The 19,273-nt window shown below is 47.7% G+C and overlaps 1 protein-coding gene and 1 non-coding gene across 2 annotated transcripts; one reads left to right on the plus strand and one right to left on the minus strand.

Moving 5' to 3' along the window:
- Positions 1–799: 799 nt before the first annotated feature.
- On the minus strand, positions 800–8,688 carry LOC140419747 (uncharacterized). Its single transcript, XM_072503692.1, has 2 exons — positions 8,500–8,688; positions 800–2,725 (listed from the first exon to the last, which is right to left on the minus strand). Exons 1-2 carry the CDS (start codon positions 8,506–8,508, stop codon positions 1,235–1,237), a joined length of 1,500 nt encoding a protein of 499 aa, XP_072359793.1. The 5' UTR covers positions 8,509–8,688; the 3' UTR covers positions 800–1,234.
- Positions 8,689–14,601: 5,913 nt separating this feature from the next.
- Positions 14,602–14,674, plus strand: trnav-cac (transfer RNA valine (anticodon CAC)). Its single transcript has one exon. It is a non-coding gene; the product is annotated as a tRNA-Val (tRNA).
- Positions 14,675–19,273: the final 4,599 nt, after the last annotated feature.

A 19,273-nucleotide genomic window follows, 5' to 3' on the forward strand; every position in this document is an offset into this window, starting at 1 on the left:
TCAAAGGATTAAGGGAGCAGCGAGTTCTGTATTGTGGGGTTGGACGCCCGGAAGCTGTGTTCACACGTCAAATGAGTCATTGTGAATTCAAAACAAGAAATGCTGGAAAAACACATCAGGTCTAGAAGAGAAACTGAACTAAAGTTTGGAGTCCCTACTGCTTCTTCAAAGTTGAAGCATTGTGAAATCCTGCTTATCAATTTATCTTTCAAACTTAAACCTGCTGTTTATTTTAAGTCTGGAACAAATCGGTTTCCACCAATCTCCAATTTGACAGCATGTTTCTGGCACCTTCCTGCATTTCCTCTTCCTGGCTCTGAGCACAGCGGTAAAGGAGTCTTCAGTTCCATGTCGAGGAACTCTGAGCCACGGAAGAGAGAGAAGCTGGGACACATTTCTTTTTTTGATCACCCAATTAATTTTTTCCAATTAAGGGGCAGTTTAGTGTGGCCAATCCACCTACCCTGCACATCTTTGGGTTGTGGGGACGAAACCCACTCAAACACGGGGAGAATGTGCAAACTCCACACGGACAGTAACCCGGGGCCGGGATCGAACCTGGGACCTCGGTGCCGTGAGGCAGCAGCGCTAACCACTGCTGCCCCGGAACACATTTCTTATACATTAACCCACGGTGTCAGTGAAGGGAGATGAGAAAGACCAAAGTGCCTGTTTTGCCTCCCTCAGTGTCTCCCTGAAGGACCGTCCAGCCTGAAGCTCCGTATGATCCTCCCCCAGATTGTCCTTTCTGAGGTCCAGGCAGTTGATGTTAAACAATCAGGTAGGAAAGACACAAGGGTCAAAATAAATCTGATTTATTTGACATTTAACCAGAATACTGAACTTCCAGCCCAGTTACAGGGATTATTTACATCGACAGAAGAAAATGCAAACTGTCAGAATAAACATGGTTCATTCCTAGATGTGATTATCAGCAGCAATAACCACAGAATCCAATCCCTGCAGTCACTTGTGCATTGGCGGTTCAGGGTCACCTGTCTTCAATACCTCAGAACTGGACTTCAGTAGGAAGTGGATTTTCCGGTTAAACCATGGTTTCCGGTTGGGGAACACAAGTACTGCCTTCTTTGGCACACAGTCCTCGACACTTACTGATGAAGTCTGTGACCACAGTGGCATTCTTGTTTAGGTTGGTCGCTGAGTTCCTGAATATGGACCAGTCCACTGACTCCAAGCAGTCGCGTAAGAACTCTTCTGTTGCCTTGGACCAACATTACTCGACCTTCTTAACCGGATTGTCCTGCAAAACTTTCTGCTTGTATGTCGGGAGAAGGAACACCGTCTTGTGGTCCGAATTTCCAAAATGTGGTCGGGCAATGGAGCGGTAGGCGCCTTTGATGTTTGTGTAGCAGTGGTCAAGGATGTCAGAGCCCTTGGTGGGACAGGAGATGTGTTGGTGGAATTTTGGCAGCACACTCTTGAGGTTGGCCTGGTTAAAGTCCCCGGCCATGATGAACAAAGCCTCCGGGTGTTCGGTTTCATTGTTATTTACAACGGTGGACAATTCATCAAGCGCCTTCTTCACTTCTGCCTCGGGTGGGATATAGACCGCCGTGATAATGGCTGAAGTGAACTCCTGTGGAAGGTGGTCTGGGTGACACTTCACAGTCAGGTATTCCAGATCCGGGGAGCAGTGGGTCGCCAAGGTTGCCACATCCGAGCACCAGGAGGTGTTGATGAGAAGGCAAACCCCTCCACCCTCCGTTTTGCCCGACGATGCCGTGCGGTCCATCCGGTGAAGTGAGAAGCCATCAGGTTGTATGGCGCAGTCCTGTGAGGCAGGGGTGAGCCATGTCTCTGTGAAACAGAGCACACAGCAGTCTCTCACTTCCCTCTGAGAGGTAAGTCTAGTTTTAAGCTCGTCCATCTTGCTTTCGATATCTTGGATGTTTGCCAGGAATATGCTGGGGAGAGGGGACTTGAAACCGTGTTCTTTTAGTCTCACCTGCAAACCGCCACGTTTCCCTCGTTTCCTCGGTGGCTGGCTGCTTTTCGGTGGTCCTGGGATCTGATGAGAAACACCTGACTTTGTGGAGGGATCCTGGGCTCTGGTTGTGCTTTTGGGGTCACCAGGGGGGCATTTCTGCGGTCCGGTCAGGCCCCGGGATTTCGCGAAGAGGGAACTTCCTTTTGGTGTCTTTAGGTCCCCGCGTGGGGACTTCGCTGCTTTGGGGATGGTTGAGTTGTGTTCGGATCGCTGGCGGGGTCTTCCTGGGCCGAGTCGGGCCGGGTCACGTGGTCGGATATAGTGCCAGCGGTCAGGTCGGGTGTTCCTGAGATTGGACCTCGATCTCGGCCTGATCAGGTCTATCCACATGTCCTCTTCTGTTTCCCAATCAGGTGGATCAGGATACTGGGTGGTCCACGTTGGGTGGGGTCGGAACGGGCCACGTAGATGGATGCCGGGTCGGGCACTTTGGATGTTGAGTCTTGCTTCAGGCCAGGATGGGCCTACTCGCCGGGCTTCAGCCCAGGGCGGGCCTACTCGGCGGGCTTCAGGCCAGGGCGGGCCTACTCGCCGGGCTTCAGGCCAGGGCGGGCCTACACGGCGGGCTTCAGGCCAGGGCGGGCCTACTCGGCGGGCTTCAGGCCAGGGAGGGCCTTCTCGCCAGTCCTCTTCTGTTTCCAGGTCGAAGTGGGGCCCTCGGTTCAGTCCTACCGGGTCGGGGCCGGCTGGGTCACGGCGATCGAAGAATCTCCAACCCTGTAAGAAAATGAAAAAGAACATGGTCAGTGATTTTTTTTTTGTTCAAATTTTAACATTTTTACATTTAACACACACAACATTCCAAAACAAAATAAATCCCCCACCTCCCCCCTTCCCAGCACCAATGGTAACCAACTCACCGAAATGGAATATAAACAAACCCCATCTTATAGAATCCTTCATTTCCCCCTCTTAAAGTTAATTTCACCGTTTTTAAGTATAAGAACTCCATTAAATCCCCAGCCACACGGAGTCACAGGGGGGAGAAGCCGACCTCCACCCCAACAGGATCCAGATCTGAGTGATCAACAAGGTGAAGGCTAAAACATCTGCCCCCCTCCCGCCTGCAACTCCGACATGTCTGACAAGTCTGAATGGTCCCCAGAGATCTGGGCTCAGTCCACATCAAGATCGCCAACATGGCGTTAAAGAACCACCCCCAAAATTTCTCCAACTTTAGGCAGGACCAGAACCTGTGAGCGTGATTGACTAGGCCCCTCCCACACTGCACACAAATTCCCTCAAACAGCAGGCTCATCCTCGACTTTGTCAGATGTGCTCTGACAGTAACTTCATTGAAGCCTACTTGTGACAATAAGCGATTATTATTATTACAAGCCTCCCATAGATTGCCGGGATGACCCCACCCCTCCAGCCCCATCACCGACAACAGCCCCTCCAGCAACGAGGAGGACCGTGCCACCGGATAGGTCGGAAAATCCTTTTTCGCAAAATCCTGCATCTGCAGGTAGCTGAAACCCTCCGCACGCAGGACCCCAATTCCTCCAAACTTGTAAACCGCTCTTCCAAAAACAAGTTTTCATCTCCATCGCTCCTCGCATCTCCGAACCCTCGGCACCCATCCTGCCTGGCTCAGACCTGTGGTTCCCTCGGATCGGCATCAACTTAGACCCCGCGCTAATCTAAACTGCTGCTGAAATTGCCTCCATATTGTCAGCATGGCCACCACCACAGGACTCCGAGTACTTCCCTGGGGCCGTTGCCAGTGTCCGCGACTTATGATGATGGTGGATAAGAAGGGTGGGGGTGTGAGAGACCCCCAGTTAGGATAGTCACGTGGAATATGAGGGGGTTGGGAGGTCCGGTCAAGGGTGCTTGCGCATCTTAAAAGTTTGAAGGTTGATGTAACAATGCTGCAGGAGACTCACTCGAGGGTGAAGGATCAGGTGAGATTTTAAAAGGGCTGGGTGAGTCGGGGGGGAATCGATCCTAGGGTGTCCTTGTATGCCGATGACTTGTTATTATACGTGTCAGAACCGAGTATGTCAATAGGGGAAATACTGGAGCTGCTTCGGGTGTTTGGGTCTTTCTCGGGGTACAAATTAAATCTAGATAAGAGTGAGTATTTTGTGGTGTCTCTGCTGGGGGTGGGGGCAGGCAGGGGTGGGGGGGGGGGGGGGGCTGTCATTCCGTAGGGCAGGGACTCACTTTAGATACCTGGGGGTGCAGGTTGCTCGGGATTGGGGAGGGGGGAGGGGCTCCGTAGATACAATATTTCTATTTTGGTGGGGAGAGTGAAAGCCGATCTGGCTAGGTGGGATGGTCTCCCTCTGTCACTGGTGGGTCGGGTACAGGCGGTTAAAATGAATGAACAGGCGATTCCTGTTTATTTTCCAATGCCTGCCGATTTTCCTGCCAAAAGCATTTTTTGGGAGAGATCGAAGGGATGATTACCTCGTTCATATGGGATGGGAAGGTGGCCAGAATTAGAAAGGTGCTGCTACAGAGGGGAAGGCAGGCAGGGGTTTTGGGTCTTCTGAACCTGGTGTGTTATTGCTGGGTGGCGAATGTGGAGAAGGTACGGAGCTGGGTCAGAGTGGAGAAGGTGCAGAGCTGGGTCAGAGGGGTTGATTCCCAGTGGGTCAGAATGGAGGAGAGTTTGTGCAGGGGGTCGGGATTGAAGGCGCTAGCAACAGCGCCACTCCCGATGACCCCGGGGAAATACTCAGGGAGCCTGGTAGTAATAGCTCCATTGAGAATTTGGAGGCAGTTTTGCCAACACTTTGGGTTGTGGGAAGGGTCAAGGAAAATGCCGATTCGGGGGAACCATAGATTTGAGCCAGGGAAGTAGGATAGAAATATTCGGAGATGGGAGGAGAAAGGAATTAGGACACTAAAAGATTTGTTTCTTGGGGGTCGGTTTGCAGGATTGAAGGAGCTGGGAGCGAAGTATGGGCTGGAGCAGGGGGAAATGTTTAGATACATGCAAGTTTGAGATTTTGCCAGAAAGGAGATACAGAGCTTCCCGGTGGAGCCGGCCTCCACATTGCTGGAGGTGCTGCTGACGACAGGGGGACTGGAGAAGGGGATAGTGTCGGCGGCTTACGGGGTTATTTTGGAAGAGGAGAAGGCACCACTGGAAGGGATCAATGCAAAGTGGGAGGAAGAATTGGGAGAGGATATGGAGGAGGGGTTCCGGAGGGTGAACGCCTTCACCTCGTGCACGAGGTTAGGGTTGATACAGCTGAAGGTGTTTAGCAGACTGGGCTAAATCGCTGGCTTTGAAAGCAGACCAAGGCTGGCCAGCAGCACCGTTCAATTCCCGTACCAGCCTCCCCGAACAGGCGCCGGAATGTGGCGACTAGGGGCTTTTCACAGTAACTTCATTGAAGCCTGCTTGTGACAATAAACAATTTTCATTTCATTTCATTTCAGGTGGTATGTAGAACACACCTTACAGCGAGGATGATTTGTGGGAGTAGAAGATGTGTGTGAACGTTTCTGGGGGGGGGGCACAAACCACGTTCATATGTTTTGGTCCTGTCCAAAGCTGAAGGATTACTGGAAGGAGGTTTTTAGGGTCATCTCTAAAGTGGTGCACGTGAAACTGGACCCGGGTCCTCGGGAGGCCATATTCGGGGTGTCGGACCAGCCGGGGTTGGAAACGGGTGCGGAGGCAGATGTTGTGACCTTCACCTCGTTGATCTCCCGAAGGCGGATCCTGTTAGGGTAGAGATCAACCTTTCCACCCTGTGCCCTGCCGTGGCGGGGGGACCTGTTGGAATTCTTGACTCTTGAGAAGGTCAAATTTGAACTGAGGGGTAGGATGGAGGGGTTCTACAATTCATGGGTGTTATTCCTTATGCACTTTCAAGAATTGGTTTACATTGAACATTGATTGGGGGGGGGGGGGGGGAGGGGGGCTGTGTGTGTTAATGGTGACTATGGGCGATTCCTGATTCCTTTTTGTTATTTGTTTATGTTAACAAATATTATGCTGTTTGGTGGGAGGATGGGATTGTTGTTATTGATATAGGGATTGACAGTGCATTGGTTACAGATTATTGTTTGTTGTTGGTAGGTGTAAATTTGAGAGAAAATGTGAAAAAGGAGAATAAAAATGTATTTTTAAAAAGAATTACGCAGAATATACAGAACAGAAACAGGCCACTCATCGCAACTGGCTTCGGCTGGCGTTGATACGCCACACGCTTCGCCACCCATCCCATCTACTCAGCTCGGTCTTTCAGTTTCTCTTTCTATTCCTTTCTCTCTCATGCACTCGTCTAGTTTCCTTTTGAAAGGATCTCAGCTTTTTTGCCAGAACCACATCCTGTGGTAGTGAGTTCCACATTCTAACCGCTCGGAGTAAACACATTTCTCCTTATTTCCCATGGGATTTATTTGTAACTTTCATGTATTTCTGGCCCCTAGTTTTGGATTGTCTCACAAATGGACTCATTCTTTCCACATCTCCAAGGTCCCACATGGCAAACTGGGCAGAAAATTAAAGGCTCATGAGAGCCAAGAGAAAGTTATGTGTTGGATTTAAAATTGCCTCAATGGCAGGAAGTGCTAAATGATGATTGTTGGGTGTTTTATTGTGACTGGAAGATGGTGACACTGTGGTAATATCACTGGACAAGTAATTCAGAGGCCTTGGCTAACGTCCTGTGGACATGGATTCAAATCCCACCATGGCAGCTGGAAGAAACAAATTCAATTAATAAATCTGGAATTGAAAACTAGTCCGTGTGTGAACATTAAATCATTGTTGATTGCTGTAAAAATCCACCCCGTTCGCTAATGTCCTCTGGGAAGATGATCTGCCATCATAAAAATAAATAAATAGAAATAACCTTTTATTGTCACAAGTAGGCTTACATTAACACTGCAATGAAGTTACTGTGAAAAGCCCCTAGTCGCCACATTCCGGCACCTGTTCGGGTACACAGAGCTGGTACGGGAATTGAACCCGCGTTGCTGGCCTTATTCTGCATCACAAACAAGCTGTCTAGCCCACTGAGCTAAACCAGCCCCGCATTACCTGATCTGGTCAACCCCACTGCAATGTGTTAACTCTGAACTGCCCTCTGAAATTGCCTAGCAAGCCACTCAGTTTAAGGGCAATTAGGACTAGGCAACAAAGCTGGTCTTGCCGTGACGTTCACACCCCATAAAGAATAGAGAATATCAAAGATCTCTTTCCAGTGCAGATTTCAAAGGATTCAGTATTGGGCCCTTCATTCCTGGTTTATATCCCCTTGATTTGAAAGTATATGTAGGAACTTGAATAAGAAGTTTACCTATGACACAAAAAGTGATTGAACACTTGATAGTGAGGAAGAAAGCTGGAGGGAAAACAAGGCAAAAGGATTACATGATAAATGCAGGACAGGACTGGTTAGGCCAGAGCTAGGTTCCTGTACACAGGAAGATTGCACCAGAGAGAGCACAGAGGGGATTTAAGAACAACAGCCAGAAATTGACAATGTTTGCTCTGAGGAAAGTTTGGATAAACTGGCATTGCTTTCTTTGGAACAGAAAAAACTGAGGGGAGACCTAAATGAAATGTATAAAATTCAGAGGTCCTATTTTCTTTGGTTGAGGGATCCATAACAAGAGGGCAGAGATTTAGTGAAGTGAGAGGTTTAGAGGGTGCAAGGGTATTGAGGATCTGTGACACACTGCCTGAAATGATGGCAGAAACCCTCATAGTATTTTAAAAGTATTTGGATAGCATTTGAATTGATGTAACCCAAAAGGCTACAGACCACAATCTGGAAATTGGAATTAGGTGGAATACCTATTTGTTGCCCATTGTAGCCATGATGAGCTGAATGAAATACAGGAACAACAAACTTTTTTTACAATTAAGGGGCAATTTGGCGTGGCCAATGCAACTACCCTGCACATCTTTGGGTTGTGGGGGTGCGACCCACGTACACAGAGAGAATGTGAAAATTCCACACAGACAGTGACCCGGGGCCAGGATCGAACCCGGGTCCCCGGCACCGTGAGGCCGCAGTGCGACCACTGCGCCACCGTTCCACCCTCGGAACAACAAACTTTAATAAAAACCGGGATAGTAATGGTCACAATAACAAGACGAGGTCTTACAACACCAGGTTAAAGTCCAACAGGTTTGTTTCGATGTCACTAGCTTTCGGAGCGCTGCTCCTTCCTCAGGTGAAGCAGCGCTCCGAAAGCTAGTGACATCGAAACAAACCTGTTGGACTTTAACCTGGTGTTGTAAGACCTTGTACTGTGCTCACCCCAGTCCAACGCCGGCATCTCCACATCATGGCTACCATTAACAATAACAATGTCAGCAGTCTGCCCAGTTTAGCTGCCAAGTATGTTAGTATGGTTATGTTAAATTTACCAGCACACAGAAGAGTACAACAGCAAATTATTTAACGTCCCCAATGTGATCGGTGTAATTAGTCTCAAATTTAACCTGGAAAAGTCATTAAACTTTCCCAGTCTGAGATCTGGAATCTTTGTGCAGACAGAACAGACCATTTTACCTCCCACATTGAAAGGTGGATGATATTCAGGTCCTGATGAATCGAGTGACTCTGTCAGATGATGATGATGATGATGATGTGAGGTTTGGTTTGAGGTTCCCGTTGGTAAAGGATTTTCCAAAGGAATTTCACTCTCAGTCCAGGAGAGAAATTCACAGGATTCTCTCTTCCGCTTCCGGGTCCAGGATGGGGTCGCGCATGCGCCCTGCGGCACATGGTCGCGCCCTGCGGCACATGGTCGGGGCATGCGCCCTGCTGCACATGGTCGCGCATGCGCCCTACGGCACATGGTCGCGCCCTGCGGCACATGGTCGCGCACGCGCCCTGCTGCACATGGTCGCGCATGCGCCCTGCTGCACATGGTCGCGCCCTGCGGCACATGGTCGCGCATGCGCCCTGCTGCATATCACCCTCTGAAGAGATGCCCTTCATTGTGGTGACATTGACAAATGAGCTGGTTATTTCTGTCCAGAGTCTCCATTCCCAGACAGAAGCGGCTGTGTCTGTGGATCAGTCACTGAGTTCTTTCTGCTCTCTGCAGCTGGGAACTGATAACCTGCTCCTTTATATTATATATAATTCTTCCTGTGTTACCTGTCTCCTCTATTTCTCAGCTTTTATCTCTCACCACCTCATCATTCTGTTTTTAAATCTCTCAGTTCTTCTCTCAGTCTGTCTCTCTCCTTCCCCCCCCCCCCCCTGTATCTCCCTTGATCCCCGTGTGTTCCTATTTAATTGAGGTGCTCAAAATCATGAATGGTTTGTGATAGATTGAAGGAGGAAAAAGAGGGAGAAAACCTGCAAATGTTGGAAAAACTCAGCAGTTCTGGCAGCATCGGTGCAGAGAGAAATAGAGTTAACGTTTCGAGTCCTTGTGATTCTTTAGAGCAGGAGAAACAGGGATTGTCCCTCTGAGATCAGGGAAGGTGAAGGGGAGATTTAATAGAGGTGTTTAAAATGAGGCAGGATTTGTGATAGTGTCGATGGGGAGAAACTTTCCCAAGAGCAGGAGGGTTTGTAACCAGAGGACACAGAGATTTAAGATATTTGACAACAGAACCCAAGGGGGTGATGAGGAGAATTGTTTTTACACAGTGATGTGATGTGGAATTCACACTGACAGGCTGCTGGAAGCAGATTTAAGAGTAACTTTCAAAGGGAATTGGATAAACACTTGTAGAGGGTAAATTGGCAGAGTTGTGGTGAATGGGGTTAATTGGACAGTTCACTCACCTTTGTGACGTTCTGAATTTTCCTCAAACTGATGTTTTAACATTTGATCTTTTCCATCACAATGTGTCGCAAAGAGAAGATTAAAATGTTGGTTTTGATGAGCTGTCGGATACATTTCATAGATCATAGAATTTACAGTGCAGAAGGAGGCCATTCAGCCCATCAAGTCTGTATTTGCTCTTGGAAAGAACACCCTACCAAGGCCATACCTCCACCCTATCCCAGTAACACCAAGGGCACTAAGGGCAATTTATCATGGCCAATCCACCTAACCTGTACATCTTTGGACTGTGGGAGGAAACCGGAGCACCTGGAGGAAACCCATGCAGATACGGCGAGAAAGTGCAAACTTCACACAGACAGCCACCCAAGCCTGGAATCGAACCTGGGACCCTGGAGCTGTGAAGCAACTCTGCTACCGTGTCACCTTCTGTGTTACTGTGTAACTTGAGAACTATGAGAAGGAACTAGATATTTTCAGTTCCTCTAACAGATGTACCTCAGAAATCTCTTGTGTCTCTGTCATGATGTTTCCATTCTTATTTTATCATACACCTCCCAGTGACAATCACTGTAAAACAGAAGCATCAAAATATCATTGCTTCCTTACACCTTGTCCCCATTTTACAATTGGATGTTTATTGGGCCTCTTGTCCCCATTAACGTCAAATTACCTGCAGTTAAAATGACCTCGGAGACACTGGAAACGCACTCTGATTATTATACCAGACTCCAATCAGCCCGGGACCTGCAGTAGTAACATACACCAGAATTGGAATATAGGGACACCAGGTTATTGTCAAATAAAGGGGGTGGCATGGTAGCACAGTGGTTAGCACTGCTGCCTCACGGTGCTAAGGACTCGGGTTCGATCCTGGCCCTGAGTCACTGACCGTGTGGAATTTGCACATTCTCCCCATGTCTGTGTGGGTCTCACCCTCACAACCGAAAAATATGCAGGGTGGATGGATTGGCCACGCTAAATTGCTCCTGAATTGGAAAAAAATGAATTGGGTACTCTAAATTTATTTTTTTTCAAAGTTTATTGTCTAATGATAACAGTGACAGAGTAACATACACCAGAATTGGAATAACAGGCAGGTTATTGTCCAATAATAACAGTGACAGAGTAACTCACACCAGAATTGGAATAACAGGCAGGTTATTGTCCAATAATAACAGTGACAGAGTAACACACACCAGAATTGGAATAACAGGCAGGTTATTGTCCACTAATAACAGTGACAGAGGAACACACACCAGAATTGGAATAACAGGCAGGTTATTGTCCAATAATAACAGTGACAGAGTAACTCACACCAGAATTGGAATAACAGGCAGGCTATTGTCCAATAATAACAGTGACAGAGTAACACACACCAGAGTTGGAATAACAGGCAGGTTATTGTCTAATAATAACAGTGACAGAGTAACGCACACCAGAATTGGAATAACAGGCAGGTTATTGGCTAATAGTAACATTGGCAGAGTAACGGGGTGGCATGTTGTTTGGCACTGTTTTCTCGCAGCGTCAGGGACCTGGGTTTAATTCACACCTTGGATCACTGTCTGTGTGGAATTTGCACAATCTTCCCGTGTCTGCGTAGATTTCCTCCGGGTGCTCTGGTTTCCTCCCACAGTCCAAAGATGTTCATGTTAGGTGGATTGGCAATGCTAAACTGTCCATGGGTGGGGTTACAGGGATAGGGTGGGGATAATAATAATAATAATCTTTATTGTCACAAGTAGGCTTACATTAACACTGCAATTAAGTTACTGTGAAAAGCCCCTAGTCGCCACATTCCGGCGCCTGTTCGGGCACACAGGGGGAGAATCCAGAATGTCCAAATTACCTAATAGCACGTCTTTCAGGATTTGTGGGAGGAAGCCGGAGCACCCGGAGGAAACCAAGCTGGGAATTGAACCTGGGGTTCTGGAGCTGGGAAGCAACGGTGCTGCCCACTGTGCTACTGTGCCGCCCTGGATTGGCCTAGGTAGGGTGATCTTTCAGAGGGTCCGTGCAGACTCTTTGGGCCGAATGGCCTCCTTCAGCACTGTAGGGCTTCTATGATTCTACACTGGATCCACTGGATTCACACACTGCAGCCTGACTCTTATTATTGGAACAGACACTGTGTTTGTTACTCTCAAAGTGAGTGAATCTTTTACTTCATCTGTTCCTATGTTTGAAAACAAAGAGGAGCCATTGATTGAGTCAGCAGCTGATGGTGAATATTATATAATTTGATCAGGAGGAAACGTATGAGCATGTCGACAGGGAATATAAGTTAATGTTTGTACATTATAGGTGTGGTTTACTGTTCATTGTGCAGCTCAGAACGGAGCAGGGAATTTCCAAACTTAAATTCATTAAATTCATCGGGCTGCATCACAGCCTGGTACGGCAACTGCTCGGCCCAGGACCGCAAGGAACTTCAGAGAGTCGTGAACACCGCCCAGACCATCACACGAACCTGCCTCCCATCCATTGACTCCATCCACACCTCCCGCTGCCTGGGGAAAGCGGGCAGCATAATCAAAGATCCCTCCCACCCGGCTTACTCACTCTTCCAACTTCTTCCATCGGGCAGGAGATACAGAAGTCTGAGAACACGCACGAACAGACTCAAAAACAGCTTCTTCCCCACTGTCACCAGACTCCTAAATGACCCTCTTATGGACTGACCTCATTAACACTACACCCCTGCGTGCTTCATCCGATGCCAGTGCTTTTGTAGTTACATTGTATATGTTGTGTTGCCCTATTATGTATTTTCTTTTATTCCCTTTTCTTCTCATGTACTTAATGATCTGTTGAGCTGCTCGCAGGAAAATACTTTTCACTGTACCTCGGTACACGTGACAATAAACAAATCCAATCCAATCATTCAATTATTGTTTTATGTCCTGGTAAGTGTTGTCCAAGCCTGGCCATTCACCAACTACATTTCCCCACAAACAGACGCTGGACATGATCCCAGAAATGCCAGCTCATTCTTTCTTTCCAGGATGGTAGCTGCATTGCTGTATTTTACAGTCCCACCAAATTCAACCCCGGCTCTGATCCAATCCGCCGGCGGGAAGCTGAGAGAATCCCCCCGAGAGTTTTGAAACACTTTGGGATAAACAGTCTGTGTGAAGTGTTGGACCAGTTTGTAGTGACGTAATTTCCCTGTGGGCCAGTGGCGCAATGGACAACGCACCTGACGACGGATCAGCAGATTCCAGGTTCGACTCCTGGCTGGTTCGTGGGAACCTTTTTGACGTTAGTTCCAAAACTCCATGAAATAATACATTTTCAATAACGTTAACCCGATTCAAATGAATGCTGATCGTTTAGATTAATTTTAGTAGCCTATTTGACAAATTCCAGTATATTCTACAGAAATAAAAACTGACACAAATCAGGTGCCATATGTGTTGGGGATGCAGGGCTGAGTGAGAGGGAGGAACTGAAAGAGATCAATATTGGTAGAATCATACAATCCATACACTGCAGGAGGAGACCATTCCGCCCATCGGGTCTGCGCCTACCCTTGGAAAGAGCACCCTACCTAGGCCCATACCCATCTCCGTAACCCAGTAATTTATCATGGCCAATCCACCTAACCTGCACACCTTTGGACTGTGGGAGGAAACCGGAGCACCCAGAGGAAACCCACGCAGAAACTGGAAGAAAGTGCAGACTTCTCACAGACAGTCTCCCGAGACGGGAATTGAATCAGGGACCCTGGCACTGTGAGGCACTGTGCCACTGTGCTGCCCAGAAAAATGGTGTTGGGAAATTTATGGGATTGAAGGCTGATAAATCTCGAGGGCCTGATAATCTACATCCCAAAGTACTTAAGAAAGTTGCTCTAGAAATAGTGGATGGATTGGTGGTCATCTTCCAGGATTCTATAGACTCTGGAACAATTCCTGCAGATTGGAGGGTGCATTATGTATTTCCACTATTTAAAAAGGGAGATCGAGAGAAAACAGGGAATTATAGACCAGTAAGCCTGACATCGGCAGTGTGGAAAATTCTAGAATTCTATCAAAGATTTTATAGCAAAGCACTTCAAAAACAGTGGCAGGATCGGACAGAGTCAGCATGGATTGATGAAGGGGAAATCATGCTTGACAAATCTACTGGAATTCTTCGTGGGTGTACCTGGTAGAGTTGATGGCTTTTCAAAGTCCTACATAAGAGATTAGTGTGTAAAGTTAAAGTGCATGGATTGGGGGTAGTGTATTAAGATGGATCCTATCAACTGTCCTGGCTTGAGACAATTCAGACCTCTTTAATCTGGGGTTACCCCATCTCTGGATCTGTAAAGATTTAATTACCTGCAATTCATAGCATTGTCTTGCATCTTTGACTTTGTCTATATAGATGTTTCTGGAACCTACCTCTTCATTCACCTGAGGAAGGAGCAGTGCTCCGAAAGCTAGTGATTCTAAACAAACGTGTTGGACTTTAACCTGGTGTTGTAAGACTTCTTACTGTGCTCACCCCAGTCCAACGCCGGCATCTCCACATCATGTAATTGGTCAGGGAATCGTTGTTAATTCAGACAATTGTGCATGAATTCTACAGAAACACCTTTTAAAGAATAAATTAGAGAATTACTTGAAAGTGAGAAAGATCAGGTTCATGGAATGAGAGGAGGAAATTTAAATTAATCGGTTAGCTCCTTCGAAAAGAATTGGCATTAACATGGTGGGTTGAAGGGCCTCTTATTGCTCTCTGCAGTTTAGATCAGTCTCTCTGCAGCATTCCTAATGGGAACAGCTGAATTCTTCAAAACAAACGCCCCAAAGTATGACTGAGTGACAGAACAGTGTCACCTTTCTACACAGGCCCATTGCATTGAATGTCAGACAGTGGTTTCTGTAGTGTAGTGGTTCCCACGTTCGCCTCACACGCGAAAGGTCTCCGGTTCAAAACCGGGCAGAAACATTATGGACGTTCCTCATTTGCAGATGAGTTGTATTCTTGCTGTTTTCTGTTTACTCATTAAGCGAATCCGTTACATTACATTCGATATCCTGCAAAATCCACTGTTATGGAGACTGGGAGGAATCGGTCAGAGAGTAACACGTGTTAAATGAATCATATTTTCTGATTCTAATGTTAGAACAATTTCTGCGGCACTTCTCAAGGGTTTCAGCCGAATTGGATCTCCTCAAAAGAAGATTCTACAGTGCTACAAGAATGCAGGTTTCCTATTCTCGGTCAGGGGGCCAAACTCAGTGCCTGTTTGTGTGGTATTGTGGTTATCATGTTTACTTTACATGCAAAAAATCTTGGATTGGGAACCGCGTAAAAATATTGTCAAATCCCAAAGTATGTGGAAAAAGTTGCATCATTGATATTTTCAATGTTATTCATAGAATTTTTTTTAATGATGTGTCATAGAATTTACAGTGCAGAAGGAGGCCATTCGGCCCATCAGGTCTGCACCGGCTCTTGGAAAGAGCACCCTACCCAAGGTCCACACCTCCACCCTATCCCCATAACCCAGTAACCCCACCCAACACTAAGGGCAATTTTTGGACACAATGGGCAATTTAGCGTGTCCAATCCACCGAACCTGCACATCTTTGGACTGTGGAAGGAAACCCACATGGACACATGGGAGGATGTCAGACTCCGCACAGATAGTGACCCAGTCGGAATCGAACCTGGGACCCTGGAGCTGTGCAGCAATTGTGCTATCCACAATGCTACCGTGCTGCCCAGCTCTACCATGCTTCATCCCTAATAACCCTTGAATTGGGTTGCTGGGTTAATCTGCCGTGTTGCAATGCTTCAGCCTGGTTCTCTGCATTGCTAATTTAGTGACAATAACACAACTCAACACCAACCACTACGCCCCCCCCCCCCCACCCCACAGGGAATCCGCTATCGAATATTACCTGAATATGATAACTTTCAGGCATATGTCATTTGCTCTCACATGTACCTCGAAATGCAGGAGAAACAGAAGTGCTGAAAATTCCCGGCACACCGAGCAGGAACAGAGATGCTCCTATCTTTGTTCTTTCTGTCTGCAGGTATTTTCCGTTCTGAGCTGCACAATGAACAGTGAACCACACCTATAATGCAGGAACACGAACTTTCATTCCCTGTTCGTTCAACTGGTGTCGGTGCCGGCGATGTTTGTGGACAAACTGCAGCTTCTGTATATGTTTCTCCCGCTGCATTTATTCCCCTAAAACTGATACTCTCATTTTCTGTTTTCATCAAATGTCCGAACGGTGTAAAGTTCCGATCACGTCCACCAGAGGGCGACATGGTCACACGTTTCCTCCGAATGAAATACCCGCCACAATATTCACCTTAAGATTCCGACTCAGTCAATGGTTCCTCTCTGTTTTCAAACATACGAACAGATTAAATAGAAGCAGAAGTAGAAGTAGGCCATTCGGCCCCTTGAGCTTGCTCTACCATTCAATACGACCATGGCACACCTGTTTGTGTTACAATTCCACATTCTCATCATGCAAACATACGAAATAAGATTTTGTGATACTGTACATTGTGTTTTGGAGAATGATACAACACAGATAGAATCCATTCGGCCCATCACGTCTCTGCTGGCTCTTTGGAAGATCCATCCAATTCATGCCAAAGACTTGTTTTTAAAAAAAAATATTTTATTGAAAATTTTTGGTCAACCATCACAGTACATTGTGTTTCCTTTACACAATAATATAACAGTATAAGTAACAATTACCTGTTTTATAAACAAAGAATAAATAATATATAACAAAAACGAAAACTAAAACTAAATGGCAACTGCCTTGTCTCAGATAAACACTCTCCAAAAATATGATTTAACAGTCCAATATACAATTATTTATAGCAACGACCTATACATATTATACATATATATTAACAACCCTGAGACTCCTTCTGGTTCCTCTCCCCCCCCCCCCCCCTCCCCCCCGCTGGGCTGCTGCCTTCTTCTTTTCCATTCCCTCTATCTTTCTGTGAGGTATTCGACGAACGGTTGCCACCGCCTGGTGAACCCTTGAGCCGATCCCCTTAGGACGAACTTAATCCGGTCCAGCTTTATAAACTCTGCCATGTCATTTATCCAGGTCTCCACCCCCGGGGGCTTGGCTTCCTTCCACATCAACAGTATGCTGCGCCGGGCTACTAGGGACGCAAAGGCCAAAACATCGGCCTCTCTCGCCTCCTGCACTCCCGGCTCTTGTGCAACCCCAAATATAGCCAACCCCCAGCTTGGTTCGACCTGGACCCCCACTACTTTCGAAAGCACATTTGTCACCCCCACCCAGAACCCCTGTAGTGCCGGACATGACCAGAACATGTGGGTGTGATTCGCTGGGCTTCTCGAGCATCTCGTACACCTATCCTCTACCCCAAAAAATTTACTGAGCCGTGCTCCAGTCATATGCGCCCTGTGTAACACCTTAAATTGAATCAGGCTTAGCCTGGCACACGAGGATGATGAGTTTACCCTACTTAGGGCATCCGCCCACAGCCCCTCCTCAATCTCCTCCCCCAGTTCTTCTTCCCATTTCCCTTTCAGCTCATCTACCATAATCTCCCCCTCGTCCCTCATTTCCCTATATATATCTGACACCTTACCGTCCCCCACCCATGTCTTTGAGATCACTCTGTCCTGCACCTCATGCGTCGGGAGCTGCGGGAATTCCCTCACCTGTTGCCTCGCAAAAGCCCTCAGTTGCATATACCAGAATGCATTCCCTTGGGGCAACCCATATTTCTCGGTCAGCGCTCCCAGACTTGCGAACTTCCCATTCACAAACAGATCTTTCAGTTGCGTTACTCCTGCTCTTTGCCATATTCCAAATCCCCCATCCATTCTCCCCGGGGCAAACCTATGGTTATTTCTTATCGGGGACCCCACCAAGGCTCCCATCTTTCCCCTATGCCGTCTCCACTGTCCCCAAATTTTCAAAGTCGCCACCACCACCGGGCTTGTGGTGTATTTCTTCGGTGAGAACGGCAATGGGGCCGTCACCATAGCTTGTAGGCTAGTCCCCCTACAGGACGCCCTCTCCAATCTCTTCCACGCCGCTCCCTCCTCTTCTCCCATCCACTTACTCACCATTGAGATATTGGCGGCCCAGTAGTACTCACTTAGGCTCGGTAGTGCCAGCCCCCCCCTATCCCTACTACGCTGTAAGAATCCCTTCCTCACTCTCGGGGTCTTCCCGGCCCACACAAAACTCATGATACTCTTTTCGATCCTTTTGAAAAAAGCCTTTGTGATCACCACCGGGAGGCACTGAAACACAAAGAGGAATCTCGGGAGGACTACCATTTTAACCGCCTGCACCCTCCCTGCCAGTGACAGGGATACCATGTCCCATCTCTTGAAGTCCTCCTCCATTTGTTCCACCAATCGCGTTAAATTTAACCTATGCAATGTACCCCAATTCTTGGCTATCTGGATCCCCAAGTAACGAAAGTCCCTCGTTACCTTCCTCAGCGGAAAGTCCTCTATTTCTCTGCTCTGCTCCCCTGGATGCACCACAAACAACTCACTTTTCCCCATGTTCAGTTTATATCCTGAGAATTCTCCAAACTCCCGAAGTGTCCGCATTATCTCTGGCATCCCCTCCGCCGGGTCCGCTACATATAACAACAAATCATCCGCATACAGAGATACCCGGTGTTCTTCTCCTCCTCTAAGTACTCCCCTCCATTTCTTGGAACCCCTCAGTGCTATTGCCAGGGGCTCAATCGCCAGTGCAAACAATAATGGGGACAGAGGGCATCCCTGCCTTGTCCCTCTATGGAGCCGAAAGTATGCAGATCCCCGTCCATTCGGGACCACACTCGCCACTGGGGCCCTATACAACAGCTGCACCCATCCAACATACTCATCTCCAAAACCAAATCTCCTCAGCACCTCCCACAAATAATCCCACTCCACTCTATCAAATGCTTTCTCGGCATCCATCGCCACCACTATCTCCGCTTCCCCCTCTGGTGGGGGCATCATCATTACCCCTAGCAGCCTCCGTATATTCGTATTCAGCTGTCTCCCCTTCACAAACCCAGTTTGGTCCTCATGGACCACCCTCGGGACACAATCCTCTACCCTCATTGCCATTACCTTGGCCAGAATCTTAGCGTCTACATTTAGGAGGGAAATAGGTCTATAGGACCCGCATTGCAGCGGGTCCTTTTCCTTCTTTAGGAGAAGCGATATCGTTGCCTCAGACATAGTCGGGGGCAGCTGTCCCCTTTCCTTTGCCTCATTAAAGGTCCTCATCAGTAGCGGGGTGAGCAAGTCCACATATTTTCTGTAAAATTCAACTGGGAATCCATCTGGTCCCGGAGCCTTCCCCGCCTGCATGCTCCTAATTCCTTTCACTACTTCCTCTATTTCAATCTGTGCTCCCAGTCCCACCCTTTCCTGCTCCTCCACATTGGGAAATTCCAGCCGGTCCAGAAAGCCCATCATTCTCTCCCTCCCATCCGGGGGTTGAGCTTCGTATAATTTTTTATAAAATGCCTTGAACACTCCATTCACTCTCTCTGCTCCCCGCTCCA

Source organism: Scyliorhinus torazame, chromosome 5 (genome assembly GCF_047496885.1).
Source record: "Scyliorhinus torazame isolate Kashiwa2021f chromosome 5, sScyTor2.1, whole genome shotgun sequence".
In the NCBI taxonomy this organism is placed as follows: Eukaryota; Metazoa; Chordata; class Chondrichthyes; order Carcharhiniformes; family Scyliorhinidae; genus Scyliorhinus; species Scyliorhinus torazame.